The 20,284-nt window shown below is 43.8% G+C and overlaps 3 protein-coding genes across 3 annotated transcripts; 1 reads left to right on the top strand and 2 right to left on the bottom strand.

Moving 5' to 3' along the window:
* Positions 1–371: 371 nt before the first annotated feature.
* C922_02358 (hypothetical protein) lies at positions 372–3,245 on the top strand (the record flags this gene model as incomplete). The annotated part of the gene is made up of 5 exons (XM_008817957.1): positions 372–1,554; positions 1,692–1,819; positions 2,020–2,143; positions 2,318–2,564; positions 2,828–3,245. The coding sequence occupies 5 exons, from the start codon at positions 372–374 to the stop codon at positions 3,243–3,245; spliced, it is 2,100 nt and encodes a 699-aa protein (XP_008816179.1).
* Positions 3,246–3,552: 307 nt separating this feature from the next.
* Positions 3,553–5,196, bottom strand: C922_02357 (hypothetical protein; the record flags this gene model as incomplete). The annotated part of the gene is made up of 1 exon (XM_008817956.1): positions 3,553–5,196. The coding sequence occupies one exon, from the start codon at positions 5,194–5,196 to the stop codon at positions 3,553–3,555; it is 1,644 nt and encodes a 547-aa protein (XP_008816178.1).
* Positions 5,197–6,265: 1,069 nt separating this feature from the next.
* C922_02356 (hypothetical protein) lies at positions 6,266–15,724 on the bottom strand (the record flags this gene model as incomplete). Its single annotated transcript, XM_008817955.1, has 1 exon — positions 6,266–15,724. The coding sequence occupies one exon, from the start codon at positions 15,722–15,724 to the stop codon at positions 6,266–6,268; it is 9,459 nt and encodes a 3,152-aa protein (XP_008816177.1).
* Between the last annotated feature and the right edge of the window lie 4,560 nt (positions 15,725–20,284).

Here is a 20,284-nt window from a genome sequence, read left to right as displayed (position 1 = left end):
CATGCAGCCATTCGTACCGACGCGTACACACGTTTATTCGCACGCGAGGATAATTGGCCACCACGCAGCATAGTTGTTAATCCTAAACACTTTTTAAAGGCTTCGGTGTGTATGCGAGATGGCTACATTGACCAGGCGCAAACACCCCAGCGGGCGAATGGGTTGACTTTTTCTGTTACAAAAAAAAAAAAAAAATTAAATAAGCAGGAAAATTAATAAAAATTCTGCTCAAATGGAGCAATCAAAATGTTGCGCAACTGGAGCAATCAAAATGTTGCGCAACTGGAGCAGTCAAAGTGCGGCGCAAAATGGACAATTCCGAAAGCAACGCAAAGGCGATCTGACCAAAATGCAACCACCGCGCGATTAAAATGAAACTGAGGTTTCTTTTCGCCGTGTTCAAAATAATTGCCCTCCAAAACATGTTCCATATCACGCAAGACATCGTAACTGTATCTACCAAGTGCAGGGAAAGGGGCCATACTTTATCCAACCAAAGCTACCGCTTGGCGCAGCCAACCAAGTACGATAATTTGCATTTCTCGGGATGCTCAAACACTCTGTTCGGAAAAAAAAATGACCAGTCTCTTTTACAATTGCGCATACGAAATCGAATACGCAGAACTGATGAGGAGGATGACCAAGGTGAACAAGATGACGGGGGTGAGCAGGATGAGCAAGGGGAGCAGGAAAGCGGACAGGAGAACGACGACGAAGATGATGATTCGTTCCGGCCTTCAAATTCTTCCGGATCGAACAACATCCAGAACGGTAATTATCAAAACGATAAGGGGACTAATAAAAAAAAAAAAAATTCAAACCACCATTATTTACGAAACCTAAATGTGCACAACCACAATGGTAATAACAACGTGAATGCGAATAGCAACATGAATGGAGGAAACAATGTGAATGGGGGAAACAACGTGAATGCGAATAGCAACATGAATGGAGGAAACAATGTGAATGGGGGAAACAACATGAATGCGAATAGCAAGATAAACGGAAATAACAACATGAACGGGAATAATATGGGCGCTAGTAACATGAACGGGAATAATATGGGCGCTAATAACATGAACGGAAATAATATGGGCACCAATAATATGAACGGAAATAATATGGCCACCAATAATATGAACGGAAATAATATGGCCACCAATAATATGAACGGAAATAATATGGCCACCAATAATATGAACGGAAATAATATAGGCGCCAATAACATGAACGGGGTTAACAACCCTAATGGAGACGTCCCCAATGGCAGCAGCAACTTGAGTACAACAGGGGCTACCGCCCTTGGAGCTGCCTCCGCCTCCGTAGCCGCGGGCAGTGGCAATAGCACAAATGCACCCAATACAAACACAAACGCGCCTCAAGGAGTCACATCGGGAATGGCCATGTCTAGTCTCCCCGCAGATGGAAACGCTGTACAGGTCTTTTCAAAATTGATCGACAATAACGATAAATTTAACACCAGCGAAATTATATGCAGTTCGATCAACTGCGCTCCCCTAACGAATGACGCCAGCGGGAAGGTACCTCTGACCGGTATGTCTCAAGCGCGTCGCACATGCGTGCATGAATGTGTATATGCAGATATACAGCCCATTCCTGATGACTATTGGGCTCTTACTAACCCACGAAACTGCGCATGATGGACACACCGTTTTTTCCCCTTTGTACAGACTGCACAAATGTAACATATTGCGGCGGGTGTCCCATTTTGGGAACGTCAAGAGATCAGTGTAGCAGCATGAAAAGTTTTAACCCACAAAATATCCTCGTATCATCGGGTTTCGTCGACTCTGCAAATGTTAACAGAGAGAGAAAAAAAAACACGTAGATTGTTATGCTTGAGCCGGGAAAGCAGCTAGCTTTTTTTACGACAGCTGATGACAGCACAACTACGTTTGTCATTTTTTTTTCCCAAATATTATTGCTTCTTCATATTTTTTTCTCTTTTTCTCTTTTTCTCTCCAAATATTATTCCCTGTTCATATATTTTTTTTTTAGCTGTATAGCCAAAATGGCTCGGTAGGTGTGCCGTTTGTGTGGGACAAGGCGTTGTTCGACTTCTCCAAGTGCGTCCCTGACGTGAATAAATTCGTCCAGGCATCCAAGGGAGAACCCAATGCAGGTATTTCTACTCAACGGGAAAGAGCATCTGGCGTGGCGCTAAAAGACACGGCTCCCTTTAGCTGTACCAGTTGAGTGGGCAGTCACACAGAGATACACACACACATATATATATTTATATATACATATATATATATACATACATGTTTGCAATTTTTTTCTTTTCCTTGGGTAGATAAAACAGAGGCGTACAAGCACCTGTTCAGGCTGGCAAACTTTTACATATATGGAACGAAGCTCACAGAGGATAACAAAGCGAACGGGTTGAACGTATCCGTTAGGATAAACAACGTCAACTCTGATTCGTTAAAAGCAAATGAGCAATCCCCGAATGGAAACAATTCCCTTCCCACGTGCCCTTTGAATGTAACTAATTTCAAAACAGTTACCATTCACCAGACGCAGTCCTTCGCCTTTTACCAGTAATAGCCACTTATAACCGCATCGATGAGTTTGCGGGTCATGTAAAAATGGGCATTGCAGCAACACAATGCGCTTTCACGTTGTTAATTGGCCGCATTTTATATGCCATTTGAGCGCAAACCCGATATCTTTTCATTGCAAACCCGATATCTTTTCATTGCAAACACGAAATCTTTTCATTGCAAACACGAAATCTTTTCATTGCAAACACGAAATCATTTCATTGCAAACACGAAATCATTTCACCGCTTATTCTCCCCAGGCGCCTATTTGTCCCAGAAAGCACTAATATGCTGGACAGCCGAAGCTTGAGTGTAGACATAACCAATGACCAGGGATTCCACGTGGGGAACTACTTTTTTTACGCCAAAATTGAATGCCAACGGACGGACCCAGCTATAGAAAACTGGCTAAAGCTTCAAGCTACGGGACAAACGAATGTGTTACAGAGCCTGCAAAACAACAATCAAGTAGGGAACAATCGCCCAAACGGGGCACAAAACAGCAACGGAACACAAAATGCCAACGGAACACAGGTGAACCCCCCTGGGAATGTGCAACTTCCCAAGAGTGATAATTCGCAAGGCGATTCTAAGAAGAGGGGGGGTTCGCACAAGAGCGCCCCGAGCCCGCTTCTCCTTTTGCTACCAATAATTATGTACTTCGTTTTGATGAATTAGTTTTTGCGGGTATGCGGCTGCAAACCTCTTCGGAGTGACCGCCCCGCTAATCATTTTTAACTACGCCCGTACCCACCCCTTCCCCCACGTCTCTTTTAATTACCCTCGTTTCGCCCATCCAATTTACCGCACCTTCATATTTGTTCACCCCTTGTTTAGTATTTTAAAAACAATTTAACGCATGCTACTGCGAAAAAGTTGCGCACACAGTTTATATGAACACAGTTGATATGCACACATGGATGTCTCATGGAGTGCGCGATGCGTCTCCGCATGGGAACGATAAGCAGGTGGACGCCTCGCCCGATCATGCAACTAACCCCTTACCAATTAGCAAAGAAATCTGCGAGGTGTAAATTTCAATTAATCCATTTAGTTTCTCAATATCGTTATGGAAATCTTTCATCATGGAATTATGGTAGCGGAAAACGGAGTTGCTGCGTCTGTCAGCATAGTCTTCTACTCTCTTGTTAATGCTCTTATGCCTTTTTTGCAGCTTCTTCAGCTCGTGCAAGGTTAAGAGGCTGGCGCTATTGCCAAACTGGTTAGATCTAGATTGGGCAGAAGTTGTCGTTCCAGTGGTTTCCTTGCGAATGTACTCATTAACCTGCCTGACCGAGACCACGATGTCCTTCTGCAAGCTCAGGAACGCCTCTATGGCAGCCTTCGCTTGATTAACGAGCAAAACGTTTTCCTCAATGTTGTTCTCATCCAAAGTGGGGTACAGCATTTTGCGCATTTCGTCCTCCAAGTGAGTCATTCCATCAGCTATTTCGTTCAATTTTAACATATACTCATTGGGGAGAACAATCTTTGGGCTTTTCAAAAGGTTAAACAGGTGAAATAAATCTGGGTTGTACTTTTCTACTTCCTCTTGGAGAGTTTGGAAAATATGTTCCGTAATTTTGTACAACTTTTGCGTTATCTTGATATGCTTCACATTTTCTTGTATTTCTTTTTTTTTTTTTAAAAATTCATTTTTTTCATTTTTCAACACCTTTGCGTAATCTTTTATATCGTGGCACATTTGGCTGTAGGTCTTCCCCTCATTCTTTGCGCCCAATAAATAAGGCACTATCACATCTGAGCAGGTGTATATATAATTTTTATCCTCCATTTTGTGAAGCCTTCTATTGCAAAAGTGCTTTTCGCTTTGTTCAACACAATGGGTAGGAGGCGTATCTCCAAAGACGCTTCTTCTAACAGTGGAGCAGCTGTTAAACAGATTAACCATACCGATGCAGTCGTCCCTTTGTTGTTCCTCAAAATGGAATGTTTGAATCATGTCTTTTTTATAACCATTTGCGTAGACTGATTTGTGCCGCCCATTTTCCTGGACATTTTTTTTCCTTTCGAAGGAGCTCTCACAGAATAATCCCCCATCTGAGATGACATTTTTTTCCATGTCAAGGGAGGCGCAGTGGACCAGGGGGTCTCCGTATCCCCTTTCTGTGCATTTCCTTAGCAAGGACATGAACATATCCTTCGTTCTGGTGCACGTAGCATCATCTCCTTCTGATGGGAAATCCTCTTTGGGGTTCACCTCATTTGTACTATTCTCTTCAGTGGTATTTTCCCTATGATGTCTTTCACCTTTTCTATCTGTATGCCCTTCGCCTCTATCCCCCTCAGGAGTGTTAACCCTGGTGTAGCTCAGCTTGCACAACGCTTTCTGTATCTTCGCATAGCAGTTGTAATTACTCAAGTTGTGTTTTTCCAAAACGGTATTGCCTATGTACCGATACGCCGCACACTCATCGTCATACTTATAGTTCTGCAGCTCGTCTTCGTAGAATGTTATCGCGTCAATAACTTCCATGCAGGTTGATAGGAAGCTGTCTCGAGGAGAGGCTTCTCCTGAGGAATGAGCCACCCCCATCCCTAGACCGCTTAACAAACAGCAAAATAGAAAAAGACACATAGAAAACGTGAGCACCATTTTGCGCTTCATCTTGTGGAATCCACCTAATGGGCGAGCAGCAGCAGAGATACAACACACAATTGAGTAGCGCTCCCGTGTCACCTTTTCCTGTATGCTCTTTTTTTCTACGTGCATATTGAAGCTATCGAACGAACATATATCCCTTTTACAAAAAAATCTTAAATTTGCTATCGGACGAACTTATGGCGTTTGTCCAATCAGCTAATTGTGGGGACAAATTTTCACACACATTAGCGTGCGCAGAAAAGTGAAAAAGAGTTTAAATTTTTTGGAGGGCGAGTTATGAACAAAGAGTAACCTGCGTAGAGGAAATGGAAGAAGTGTGCACATTTAGGTCATCTCCGCTGCAGAGAAGTTCGTAAAAAATGTGAGGTTTACGATGTGGGGAACGTCGATATATGTGGGTTTGTCCTCACGCCAGGCCACTCCCGCGCTACTTATCTGAACAACTCTCTGGTGTAGGTACAAAAGGACGGCTAAAAAAAGGAACAAACTGGAGGAAACAGGCACGTAGAAGCGGACCACTGCTCGGGGGAGGCGTGTCCAACAAGGGTTCCAAAATGACCATCCCAACGTCGCAACGTCGCAGCCGTGGAACATCCCAACATCCCAACATCGCAAGAGTGCAACAGTGCAAATGCCGAAAAATTATTAAAAATGGGAGCAGTTATTAACAACGTTATTCAAAAGACATCGTGGAGGAAGCAGTGCGGCGCATCAACGCACCGTTGGTGTGCTCTCCATTAAAAATGATCAAAACAAAGGCACAGCAATTGGAGAGAGAGAAAAAAAAAAATGCACAAACTCCGCCAGTGTAGGGAATCCTTGAGTACATTTGAAAATTAAATCGAAAAGGATTTAAAAAAAAAAATTCAAACGTTTACACAAAAAAAGGGAAAATGTCAAATGGGGGAACGTTAAAAAAAAAAAAAAAAGGGGTACTACACATTGAGATAATTTTTCAGAAAAAAAGAAAACACCACATGGGGGTTTTTACGCACGTGATGTGTGTCTGTCATGGCTGTCTCTCATATGTGCCTCTCATGTGTGTCGTGACTGTGGGAACCCCGACGCGGCCCTAATTCCGGTAGTACTCTATGTAGTAAAAGGGGACTGCATAGGACAGGTTGAAGAGCACCACTTCGTCATTGGAGAAAGTCATCGAGTCGTAATTGTTGTAGTAGTGGTGCATATCGATTTGCCCTGAATTTATGAGGCTGCTGAAGGGAGCCTTGTCGTAGTGGAACGATTTCCCCTTGTGCAGGGCCACGATGATAAGCCGGTAGCTGCGACTAGGTGGGGGAGAACCCGTAGCAGCCGCAACAATTGCGGCGTTGTTGGACCGTGCCGAGGGAACTGGCGAAGAGGGTTTATCCTTTGTCGCCTCCCCCTCCGCCCCAACCAGGGAGTCATAAAAGTTGGAGGCATCCCGTATGTACTTAAAAAAAACGGCGAAATTTCTCACATTGGGGGAGAACCTCTCAAACGATTTCTTGTTGCACTCGAAACCATGTGAGTCACTAAAAATCTTATCCATCAAGTTAACCCTGGAAATGAAAAAATACAGATTCCTCTGATCCATCTCGTAATTCCTCTTCTTCATAAAAGGAATGACATTCTTTATGTTAACCTGCTTGTCTAGCAGGGAGAGAAAAGACTCCACCACATACTTTGTGCACGTCTTCAAAATCCTCTTCTCATTTAGACGAAAACTGCTTCTGTGCAGATTATTCTGCTCAATGAAGAGCCGATTAATCAAATTCGTCTCGTAATTGTTCTCTATGTAAAGACACAGAGTCGAATTCTCATATATTTTGTAACTTCCTTCGAACTTGGCCTTTATGTATTTATAAAGGGTGTAACAATCAAAGGAGTAAAAGAGTAAGTTATTGTAGGCATGACTATAAATATCGTTGTAATCCCTCTCCAGGAAGAGGGACACCTTATGCGTCTGTCTCTTCTGCTCCGTATTGTATATATTGAACATAATAAAATTGTGTGTCTTCACATTGTGCTCGTAAAAAACGGAGGTGAAAAATTTGCTGAACAGGTATAGCCTATTCGATTTGCTCACAGCTGAGTCCTTCACCTCTTCGTAGTTGAGATTCTTCAGGACGGGGGTCAGGCTCGCGTCCTGTTCGGGGTTATTCAGGGGGGAGGCGCGCCGGGCTGGGCCGCTATCAGGGCAGTTTGACTTGCCCCTACCATCACCACGGGGTTTTCCACTATTCTCATCACAGAGTTTTCTATTATTCTCTCCGCTGCGCTGGCCCCCTTGCTGTCCGTTGGGCTGCCCACTTGGCTGGTCCCTGCTGTTACCACTGGGCTGGTTGCTATCCCCACTTGGGACATCTCCCTGCTCCGGGGGATCACTTTTCTTCTTCCTGCTTAGTTTACACTTCACATCCTTCAAATCATTCTGTATGTTCATCATGACATCCATAATTTTGTTTAACACCTGGCTGTTCTTTTCCTTCCCCTGACTATCTATATTCTCCCTGAACAATTCGTAAAGCAGTTCGTTGTAGTTGGCATTCCTTCCACTGCTCGTACTTGCATTGTGATCCGGTTGGAAAATCCCCCTTGAGATGGCTCCCCCTGACATGCCCCCCCTATGCATTGTGTCCCCCTCCGAGTGTCTATATATACGATCATCACCGTTGTTTCCCATATCTCTACCCACCTTGTATTGCTCATAATTCGTGTTGGCTTTTCTAAAAGGCAGTCCATTCTTTCCTTCTCTGTAGTTCCATGTTTTATTCTCATTTGCGTAGTTATCACCCATTTGGGGGGTCAATCCATGTGTGTGATCCTCTCTTTTCATTTCGTAATGAAGCGCTACTGGGCTAGCGGCGTTCCCACGGTTGTTTTCACCGCTATTCCCACCGCTTCCCCCATTGTATTGACTTGATGGGGCGGGTGTTACTCTTTCCATGTGATTGTCTACATCCTTTGACTCTCCAAAACGGTGGAACATGATTCCATTTTCTCCTTTTCTGTTCAACTCCTCCTGGGCATATTTGCTATACCTCCGTACAACTTGGTTTCGCGCACCTTCATCAAAATAGTAGTCGCACGCAAGTGCAGTGTTGTTTCTTCCATCCATCTGTGGGTACGGTCCATACTGGTGAGTACTCCCCGTGTGCTTTCCCTCATACATATCTCGCTTGATATCATATTTTAAATGTTCCTCCTTATAGTTATAGATGGCCTCTTTCTTTTCCTCCATGCGTGGACATCCCACCGGCTGCGTACTGTTTCCCTTCCACTTGGCTCCCGCACCGTAGGCCACGTAAGACGTGTGTGCCTTTACGTAAGCCCCGTTTGGCATAACTGGTGCGTGAAAATCTGCTCCATATGGGGCGCCACTGGAAAGATAATTATGGTCTGTAACATTTACGCTCGTTTTCGATTTTTCTATTTTGTTAGGGGGGGCAACCATGGCACTGTGTTCGTGCAAGTTTTCATACAGAGGGGAGTAGCTGCTGTAGTGCTTCTCCCCGTGGTACTTCTCCACGTAGTGCTTCCCTTCGTAGTGCCTCTCCCCGTGGTACTTCTCCCCGGGGTGCTCTCCGCAGAGTCCCCCATAACGATAGTCGGCGCCGCGACTACAGCTGGGGCCATACCTCTCGCTGCCTCGCTCCTCAGTTACCTCCTCTCTTTGGGGCCAATTCTCGTACCCTTCGCATCTCCCCAAAGAGCTATACTTCTCACGGACATTCTCTTCCATGCGGCGATTGACGAATTCCTCTTCCCTGGCGAGACTACCCAGATGACCAGAATGGATTTTATCATTTGGGAGCAATTCGGTGAAGGGATAAATCGGCTGATTAGTCCCATCCTCATAATGCTGCGTGCCCTTTTTGCTGTACTTGTGTTGGATCATGCCTTCTTCAAATTGGTCATTCTTTTTTAACTGGTACGAGTTCGTTGAAGTCATTTCTACAATATGCTTTCCATGAGAGTTGTCCCTTTTTCTGGCTTCCTCGTGCGGATAATTTGCGTCTCTGCTTTGACATCTAGCATATGGGTAATCCTGTGCTGGCCTTTCTTGAGGGAAATCATCACCCGCGTGGTCATGTGTGTTCCTTTCTTTCTTCCCTCCAAGATTGGCAGAATCAATTCGGTCGTGCAAACGGTCTGGTGCCATTATTATCTCGTTAGTCCTTCTCACGACGATGTCTTCTGTGTTTCTTCTGCCATGTCCCGCTGTGTGTATGCCACTTGGATGAGTACCTTTTCCGCTTCCACAGATATGCCCGTTCATCTTCGTTTCCCCCACCCCCGGGTGCTTCATTTGGCACGGTTGAATTGTGTTTAACGAGTCGGTCCTTTCATATGAATTTTTGCGGTCTAGCGGGTCGATTCTATCATACGCACCTTTGTCTCCTGGCGGGTCGATCCTATCATACGAATTTTTGTGGCCTAGCGGGTTCTTCTCTGATTGAAAACCGCCGCTCTGCTGCTCCTTGTCCCCTCTGTGATGCATACCTCTCCCGCTGCGCGCCTCGCTCCTGTTCTGTTCCTCCCTCTCCACCTTAACTGCATCGAGATATGCATCTTCACTTAATGCATCGCTCCTGGAATGGTGTCCGTTACTTCTTCTCCCTTCATCAATGTAGTGATTAGAATAAAACTCGTCTTCCCGTTTGCATTTACTGAAATGTTTTCCGTGGGGGTAATCACCGATGTTACCTCCGTGTGATGTGTAGCTTTCCCGTCTGCATTTGGATAAAGACGTTTCGTATTCATCACCAGAATGCTCATAGCTTTGTTCACCTTCTCTCACATAAGCCGCTTGGCCACTCCTGCATCTGTAGGGGTCTCCATAAGGGCCATTTGAATTTTTACTGTAGTGTGTATTCCTTATAGAGCCTTCTTCGTAATTCTGTCTTTCCATGTGGTCGGGCTCCTTCTCCCCTGGGCCCTGGTCCATTTGACAATTCACACTCGGTTTGTTATGAAAATGGGGGGGGCGTAAAAGATCGTCATGGTTGCTATCATTCCGCTGATGCAAGTGGTACATCTCCTTATTGTCATGCATATCATCGGGCATACTTCGGGGGGGGAATCCATTTGTGTTGCCTTTTTTCTTTCCTCTGTAATCGTTAGCACTTTTTTCTTCACCAGCAAATGTGTTCCCTCTTTGCCCATTGCAGGGTGATACGCTCCTATTACTTCTTTCCTCCCCGTGTGCGAAGGAGGAGTTATCTCCTTCATCGTAGAAGTTAGGTTGCACTTTTGTTTTTTCTTCACTGGGGGGAATTGCCACCTTCCTCGTGTTGCTCTTCTCTTCATTTGCACCTCCTACATTTGGCGAGTCATACCCTGTTGCCATTTTTGTACTGCCTCCCTCCGCATGCTCACATATTTTGTAATCGCTCTGGGGTACATACTGGTAGGGTTTCCCTGGTTGTCCTCTCTGCTGATCCGTTGCACTCCTTTGGCTTTTTTCGCTCTTTTCGAAGGAGTAACTGGTGCTGCATGTTTCTAGTACGTCATTTTCAGCTTCGTTTTGGGCTTTATCTTTCTCTCTCCCTTCCTCTGTCCCTTTCTCACTCCCTTGCATACCCTTCTGGGACTGCACTTGCTGGATGTTCCGTTGGTTTGTTCCTTCACTACGCAGAGGTGATATTGCGATCAATGGCCCCATCTCCTGCACGTCTTCTTTTACGAAAACTGCACCAACGCTGCTCCTTCGATCGTCAAGAATGTCTTCCTTAAGGGTCGGCTCATGGGGGAAACCACCTGATGGTGTGATGTTTCCACTAGGCCCGCTAAACAACGCACTGCTATTACTTCTTTGCAATGACTTCCATGATGGAGTCTGGTTTGTTAAATACCCTTGTCTGTTAGGTACCCCTTCATCGCTCACCTTTCTGTTTGCTGCGTCCTCGCGCATTATGTCCTCTTCAAAATGTCTTTCGTTTTCCCCACTTGGGTAGCGTGCGCTTCCATTCATGCTGGAGCGAGTGATAAGGGGGTGGTTCCCTTCCGATAGAGGGGACGTCCGGGAAACATTTCCCTTGGTGATCCTCTCAAATGGGTTTTCATTCGATTGAATTGGTTGCCCCTCTCCAATTGCTTCCTGCTCTCCCCGAGAAACCTTACGCTTACTTTCAAAGTACGAACTGTGCAATGGCTTCGGAATGGAGTCATATTCCGATGAGTTATGTATATTGTCAAAAAAAAAAACGGATGCGTTATTGTTCTCGCCAAAGTGGAGAATGTCTGGCATGCTGGTCATTCCGCTGTGTATAATTTGGTCCTCCTTGGAGCGCTGCGATCCGTAGTTTATTCCCTCTACATTTTTTCTGTTGACCATTGGGAGTATTTTTCCCTCCTCCAGAGTGCTCTTCTTATCGAGTGGACGGAATTTACCTCCATTCGCTCGTACCTCTTTCCCAATGGATCTCACCAGAGATGGAGATCTTTGGGAGTCGGTCCTCCTGCTCAGTTGTCTTAAAAAAGGTGATGTGGTGTCATTTTGACTTTCTGCCGGGTTGCCATTTTGACCTTGTCCCGGATCGCCATTTCGACTTTGTCCCGGGTTGCCACTTCCACTTTCCCCCAGCTTTCCAATTTTGACACCTCCGTCATAGGAGACGTTACGCATAGGATTGGTGTCTTCACTTGTGTTGGCCATAAAACGGGCAACTTCTTCCTCTTCGCCGGTGGCTATTTCTTCATCTGGGTATGCACCACTAACGTGGTTAACTGCGCAATGGCTTACCCTTTTCGATATGACCAAGTCATTCGTCACGCTGTTCGACTCTTCACTGGAGCCCTTCCCCCCATTTGTTTTGATCCCATTTGTCTTGCTGCCATTTGTCCTGCTCCCATTTTCTCTGTTCCCATTTTCCGTGCTCCCTTTCGCCTCACACAGTCTACTCCATTCCATTTTTCCGCTGCTCCGCATGCTACTTCTGCTTCCACGTATGAACATGTTATGTGGACCAACGGAAGACTCACGACCGGTGGAGTCAGCCCCAGTATCGGCACCCCCGTTAGGCCATTTCCCCTCCTTTGGATCATATGCGTAACTGTTTCCCAGCCCATTTATATTGTCACTGTGGATTCTGTCCACACTGCTATCATTATACACGTTTGCGCTTTCCCCCTCGCAGTCACTTATGCTTCTCTTGCGCCTCATCCCCCCGCTGATGCCGCCGCGGAAACAGTGGGGGGGATCTCCATTGCTGCCCTTCTCATCCGTTTTTGCGTATGATGAGAAGGAATTGCCTTGCTTGACCTCATCCCCCTTTTCTGCCTTCCCTGTGAGGGAAGAATAATTACTAATTGAAAAACTGTTGGGTTCACTTCTTATGTGATGCTCTCGTGATGGAAGTGCATGCCGATCATCTGGAGCATCCTCATATGCGTTTCCCAATGTGTCGTTCATACCGGAGGGGTTACTGACCAAGTCGGGGCATTTCGCAAACACGCTCTTGCTTAGAAATAAGTTCGGCATATTATTCAACTCTTTTGTAGATAATTTATCGTCATGCACATACATGTCGTGCTTTGAAAACCGATTTATCGTGTCCGTCTTGTTGGCACACAATCGAGAGATACTATTTTTCGCCATGAGATCCGTCTCATTTGGTAGGAGGTCACTGGAGGAAGGGGTTGTGAATTGGTCTAAGGCGGTGGTCTTGGATTTCCGCCACTCCATATTGTTATAAATCCGCTGCAAGGTTAAGGTATTTTTCAGCAGCATATTTTTATCTAACTGGGAAGGCAACTCGGATAACTTCATTTCGTTTTCCATCGTGTCATCCTTCCTTTTGCTATACTTGTCTTTCAGCTGATTGATTGAGTTTCTCCTTCGTTGGGATTCCGCTTCTGTGGTCTTTCTAAATGTGGACGTCCCTCTCCCTTCCGCACGTTTCTTAAACTCACAGTGAGTTGCTTCCAGTTCGCACTCCCTACTTGCTGTATGTCCAGCTTCTGTAGGTTTTTGCTGTTCCTCTTTCGCCTCCTCCCCGCCTGCGCGATTGTTATAGGTGGATCCAGTTTCACCGCTTAGACGAGAGGCTTGACCGATGGGGAGAACCACCTCGTTGCAACTGAGGGAGATTTTAAAAAGGCTATCCGCCGCATCCGGGTCAGACGAAAAGGAAAACCTGTTTCTGTAATCGTTTCTGAAATCGTTTCTGTAATTGTTTGTGTAATCGTTTGTGTAATCGTTTGTGTAATGGTTTCTGTATTCATCGGAGGGGAGGAGGTCCCCTTGACTGGTGGCGTCATGCGGACTGCCTTCCTCTCGGTAGAGACTGCTAGACTTAATAAATATACTATCATCCAAAATTATATCATCGAGAAATTTGCCATCCTCCTCATTATTTTTTGTATACATGTCTATAATGCTGCTGTTGAGACTCTCCAACTTGTTCAGACTAAGATCATTGAGCATCGAAATGGAGTTGATTTTTTTGTAAATTTCGTTAATATTTTTCCTATCCACATTGTCTTCACTAATGGGGAGAGTATCATCCGCTTCGTCTTTCACTGCAGCTTTACCACATGAAACAGCGTGTGTGAGTACTTCGCTCATCACTTCCTCGGACAGTACTCCTTCCACATCGCGTCCATATTTTTTTCCTTCTTCTTCTTCTAATTTCTTTTCCTTGTTGAAATTCTTAAAAATGTTATTGTCGAAATCCATGTTTGATCCAAGGTGTACGTTCTCCTTTCTCTTTCCTGTCGCTCGTTCATCTCTCACGTGGTTAGTTGTGATTCCCTTCGCTCTTACGCTCATCTGTGAATGGGCCAGATCTACATTATTGCTGTTGTTCAGATTGAGGTATTTCTTGCTGCCAAATGTGCCAGTGCTTTTTAAGGAAGCCCCTTCACCACTTTTTACCCAACTGGAAGAATTACCATTCCGGTGTGTTTTGTTAAAATGTAAATTATGCATCGATTCATTCAGTTCAGTATGATTGGTGTAAAAATTTGTATGACCAGGCAAGGCATTTTTGTCTAACTTCGTATGACTTAAATTTGGATCAAAGTAATCTCCACTAGCTAAGTAAGTCCTATGACTCTCATCTAAAGTGTTCTGACGACTAGTGCCTAAATTGCTTCTGTTACTTTTGAGGCTGTTCTCATAGTACGTTCCGCTATTACTGCTAGTATTATCCATCGCTATATATATGTCTGATTTGTTTTTCTTGGGAAACCCTTTATTCTCCATGCTGTTCGATGCGGCGGAGAGAACTCTGCCATGGATCTTCCAACTGTAATCACTGTTCAGGTCAATAGGTGTATTGATTCCGTGTCCGCCATGATGGGCATTCTCACCATGATCGTCACGCCGGTCAGTTTCGTCTTCCCCTGCCAGGTCCCTGCCGATGAAGTTGCTGGCATTCCCGTTGAAAGTGAACGAGCTGACTGACGTATTGCCATCGCTGAGTGTTGCCTCTTTCGGCTTGAACCCCTTGATGAAGTTGTTCCTCCTGGATCCCCTCAATCCGTTCGAAAGATGCGAAAAATTCGAAAAATGGGAAAAATTCGACAAATTCGACGTTTGGCTCAGATCCAGCATGTCATTATTGTGGAGGGAAAAGTTGTGAACGCTGTTCTTTTCGCTCAGGGAGTAAAAGCTAAACTCCTTCTTAAGGTCCTCCGTTGGCATGAGGGACAAATCCAGTTGGTTCTTCCCCGCAGGACCATCCGTGCTGTGCGCCATATCTGTATCGACCATGTTGGCGTACCCACTCCGCACCAGGTGGTTGCTATAACCTATTTCGTCCTTGCTCCCTGTTCTGCTAAACTTAGGAATTTTCTCGAGACTGTCCAATTTTCCTCCCATTTTATAATTAGCATTGATCCTATAATTATCGTCTCTGTCCATTTGGACTGCTTCGTCGCAAATGTTATTTCTGATTGACCCATCGGTTTGCGCAATAAAGAGGTAGGGTCGGTTTGGCAAACCGTCTTCCCTTGGGTGGTAATCACGCCGCGGTGCTAACACAGTGCCACGTCCCACTGCCACGCATTCATCACTTCCGTAATAATTCTGCTGCGGCTGCTTCAAATGGTTCATGCCATTCAGGTGCTCCTGCGGCTTCTTCAAATGGTTCATGTCATTCAGGTGCTGCTGCGGCTTCTTCAAATGCTGGTCCTCTTTTTCTTCCTCCACATCCACCTCCCCCTCTTCGTCATCCGACCTTAACAAAAGACTTATATTTTTTTCTATTTTTTTTAACGAATTTGCCTTGGCTATACTCCTCAACAGTTCCCTCTCTGTGTTGTTTTTCCTGTGCGCTTTCCTCTCATCCCTTTGCCTGTGGGTTGGATTCCCATCGGCAGTCTTCGTCCCTCCCAAGAAAGGGTACTTAGCTGCTTCATTAGGGCCTTCTTTAGCTAGTTTACAGTGCCCTCCTTCAGGTGCTTTCCCCTGTTGCGCTTTACCCCCTCCCTTATCCACATCGTTTTCCTGGTTATATTTTATTATCGTTTTTAATTTGGACAGGCTATCGGTTATGTTATTGTACAAGTTAATGCTTCCGCTTCTCGACGTGGTTCCTTTCATTTCGATTGTGTGCCTCTTGCCGCCATCATGGATCGCGTCGCTTTTCGCGTTTTCGGGCCCACGGGGATTCCAGTTAGTTGCTTTTTTTCCTGTTGATATATGGGAGGAAAAATAGACAAACATATATATGTGTATGTATATGTATCTATATGCATACATTTATGTGACGGAACGGCACAAAAGACAAACGAAGAAAAAGTTCTTTTTTTTTCTTCGGTGGGGCATCATTTTTTGCTCATCGATGGGGCGCTCCGTGGCGCATTCACTGGCACACAACGCGCCAGGCTGTTGTTCTATGGTCTTCCGTGCGGCTGTCTTTTCGCACAGAAGCCCTTTCCTGCAGAAGTCCTTCCCTGCAGCAGTCTTTTCGTGCTTTCTCCCTCCGCTCTGCCATTCTTTTAATTGGTACAACCAATCTCTAAGTTCTGATTCGCAAAGCGAGTGATGTGGTTTTTGTTTTAGTCACCTATGCTGTCCAATGGATTTACTCCGTGAGATGTGTCAAGGACATCATGATATTCATTATCCACCATATTTTTTTTTTTTCTTTTTTCTGTTCCCCGTTTTGTTACAATATTAACATCACTTAATGGGAAAATGGAGAACGCAATTAAAAATGGGGGGCGACGAAAAACACATGGTTTTTAAAAACCATTACACTTAAAAAAAAAAGAAAAAAAACATGCATACCTACGTACGTATAACTACATATGTACAAACTGTCGGATAATTTCACTTGACATGTGCAACTAACTATGCGTGCCCCCCTTGGTACCAAAAAACTCGCATGCGTACGAATAATTACAGAATTGGGTTAAAAATTAAACATTCTTCCCTGCCTACTCAAATGAGAGAAAAGGTACATTTCGTTCGCAACGTATGTATGTATACAAACATACGCATAAAGCGCACGTTTTAAAAAGTGGGGGAGGCAAAAAAAAAAAATGATTGTATATTAATGCATCTTTACAATTTTAAGGCTATGATGTGCGTGTCGAAGAAATTTGCTTTTATCCTCACGCTGCTACATCCATGTGTATATTTCCATCTTTTACATTTTTTCCCCTTCATTCAATAAAATTTAAGGGTAAAAAAAAAAAAAAAAAAAAGAGGAACGAATTGACGGTTGAAGAAGTACTTCTCGGAAGAAGCAAATATATTTTGCTGTTTATGTATTCGGAAATAAATAGGATGAAAAGCCTTCTTTAAAAAAAAATATATATGCATTTCTGTTCAGGCAAGTGCTGCTCCTTTTCGCATCACAGGAGTTGCTAGTGTGTACGCGTATGTGTAAGTGTACAATTGGATAGACATTTATACCTGTGTTTCGCATGCGTGTAAATAGACCGGCGGAAGAAGGCACAGACAGTGATGCCAATCCCGAAAAAAACGAAGCAACCTTTCGACAGAATTATTGCGATTAGTGTTCACCATGTGTTGGCATAATATCACGCGCGTACTCACGTGTACATTCATGAATTACACTTTAAAGGCGTCTCCACTTGATACTTCATTTTTTTCCTTTATAACAGCGTTGGGGAGTGCCCTTTTGGAAAAATAAAAATAATTTTCCTATATTATATTTTCCGTGCAAAATGTATCCCTTTACGGATATCTGCAAGTATTGTATGTTTATATATTCGTGTTAATATGGAGAAACCCGGTCATTGAGGCATATGTACTGTGGCTAAGGTCTTCTTGCGTCCCGCTTTTTTGTTGCGGGTTAAAAATTTCATTTCGCATGAAAGGCAATAAGACAAAAGGGGGTGGTCAAAGGGATGGATACGGGGAGACACAAAAAAAAGGTGTATGTTTTTTTTTTTTTTTTATTCTTTGCGTAAGGTTATTTTTTTACCTGCACATGCTCGTTTGCGTCTGCAGAGGCGGACACAATGAAGGGAATGTTTTGCAACTCTCCATCTGCAGAGGTTCCCCATTATTGAGATGCTCAAATGTACTACATTGTAAAAAGGGGAAGGTAAAGAGGCAGGTAAGCAAACAAATACGCTAACGAACGAGCCGCTTCCATTGGGGAAAACAAAATGGTGAATTTTCTTCCTCCCACCAAGCTTAATTGCTCAAACATGCACATAACGAGCCACCAGCAATTCCATCCCCATTACTTCCCACAAATGCCCCCATACATCACTGCGCAGTGACAGTTTTAGAAAAGAGGATTTGTGGCTGCTCCAACGATATAAGGTAAATACTATGCATATCTCCAAGCAACCATTTTAAAACATTCTTAACTAGTTGGAAGATATGCTTCAGCGTAGCATCAATTTAGATAACCTCCAGTTGTCTTTTCCCTCGCCGTAAAGAACAATCAGCCATGGGGGAGAAGCGTAGGGACGTCGGAAAAAAAAAAAAAAAAACAAATTGCAATTTATGTTTTCCTTCCCATTTTTAATAACATCAGAAAAGTGATGCATTGCACAAAGTGAGATGTTTTATCCCTTGTCGTGGTTATGTGCCTATTAGACGTGTCCACTGTGTATACATAGACATATGTGCAAACTTTTTCTTAAATGTGTATTTTTTCATTCGAATTTGCTTCGTTTTTTTTTTTTCTTTTTTTTTTTTATTCTCGTATGGCGCAGCAAATTGGTGAGCTGCTTCATGATGGAAGAACAGAAGGACTGTTAACTACACATTTAATTGCACAATAGAGAGGGGCAAAAAATATAATCGATCATGGGGAATAATGGAATCTTTTTTTTTTCTTTTTACACCTCATTTGACATAAGCATGGAGTAGGAAATGTGGTGGCAACGGTTATAACAACTGAGTGATGGGGGAAGGCAACGGGGTCGTCCTTTGTGAAATATGTTTTTACTGATCCATTTGGTGGATAAGGGGGGAAGGAGTATCATTTCAAAAGTCGGTCGTATTGGGCTTCACTTGAACCGCATTTCTGAATCTTTAATTAATTCAAGAAAGGGAATGGTGTGGGGGACAGACAAGCTAGCCACAAGATGAGATAGGGGCCCCAAACAGACATACAAAGAGGATAACCATCTGAAAAGCTAAAAGTTCTGAAATTCGACTTTGCGCTCAGCATTTGGGCAGAACAAGGGGAGTCAGAATATGCCTACTGTGATATGGTATACAAAATGGGATGATAAAATTAATTCTTTTTTTTTTCCCCCTTTTCCATTTTCTCTTCTTTTTCTTAAAAATTCATTTCACAGTTGCGAAGGAGGGATGGACATGTGTGTTCTGCCAATTCGCTCCAATCATCTGGCTGTACACCTTCCTCTTCTCATCAAAAGAGCGGTCTTCTTTTCCGCTTCTCAATTTGTTGGTATTCCCAAAATGTGAAATATGCCATGGCGCAAAATTTACATATGCTCGCCATTCTGATGAGTTGCTTAGGTAAGGTCAAACAGGTTTTAGGTTTTTTTTTTTTTTTTTTTTTTTTTTTCTGTTCAGTTCATTTGAAAAGTGCAATAAAAATATATATATACACAAACGAACAAAGCAAAACGATATTAAATTAAAATTAAAAAAAAGGTTAAAGGATTGCCATAGTAGCAAAATCGCAGCACGAGAAAATAAATGTGCCACGAGCATACGCCTTCGGGAAGCATTCCGTGAAAGGAATGCAATCGCAGCGACTAACGTGTCATGAAAAGCGCATATTACGGGAAAAAATAAAAAAATAAAACAAGAAAAAAAGTAGCAAAGCGCGGCAATAACGCAGCAAGAACGCAGAAGGAACAAAGTGAAAGAGCGGAAAAAAAGCAAGAAAAAACACAGAACGCAGAAGAACGCAGAAGAACACAGCAAAAACGCAGTATAAACATAGCAAAGGCGCAGCGAAGAAGAACCTTACCCCCTATTGTACCCAGGACGGAAAAGAAATGCCATCATCCTTTTCCATGTGAGAAGAGCTCATTGAACAAGGGTGAACATATTTGTGCTTCAATCGAACAGTATTTTTTCCCCCCCGTGTACATAGATATGCATGTATAGTAAACATAGGGATAAGCGGCACTCAGATTAGAGGCACACATCAGCGGCACTCAGATTAGAGGCACACATCAGCGGCCCCCAGATTAGAGGCACACATATTAGCGACCCCCAGATTATCGCCACACAGATAAGCACCATACGCATGGGAGAGCGCCCCTGGTAGCAGGCAGACTGATGTACACATGAACCACCCTATGCAAACATGTGTTCGTAGGCGTGCATACATAACTCACATTTGTGTATTAGGTGTAAATGAGCCAAACGCAAGCACCCGCATTATTTTGTATTTACCTTTCCACTTTTCTTGCGTCCCTGGGCTCGATTTCGATAAAGTGTAACACGAATATATACATGCGCTTGTGTGAAACTTACTGAGCGACACGCCCCCTGCGCCATGCACAAGACCAAGTTGAAGTAATCGCCCTTTGTTTCATTCTACATAGGAAGATAATGCACGTCATACATGATACCTACAGAAATATTGATCTCAAAATTATAATTAACAAAAAACGTACATAGAGAAATTAGCTTACTTACAACTGGCTTAAGGACAAATATAATCTGCAAAAAAAAAAAAAAAAAAAA

Source organism: Plasmodium inui (assembly GCF_000524495.1).
Source record: "Plasmodium inui San Antonio 1 unplaced genomic scaffold supercont1.8, whole genome shotgun sequence".
NCBI lineage: Eukaryota > Apicomplexa > Aconoidasida > Haemosporida > Plasmodiidae > Plasmodium > Plasmodium inui.
This window is presented reverse-complemented; position numbering and strand designations above follow the sequence as displayed.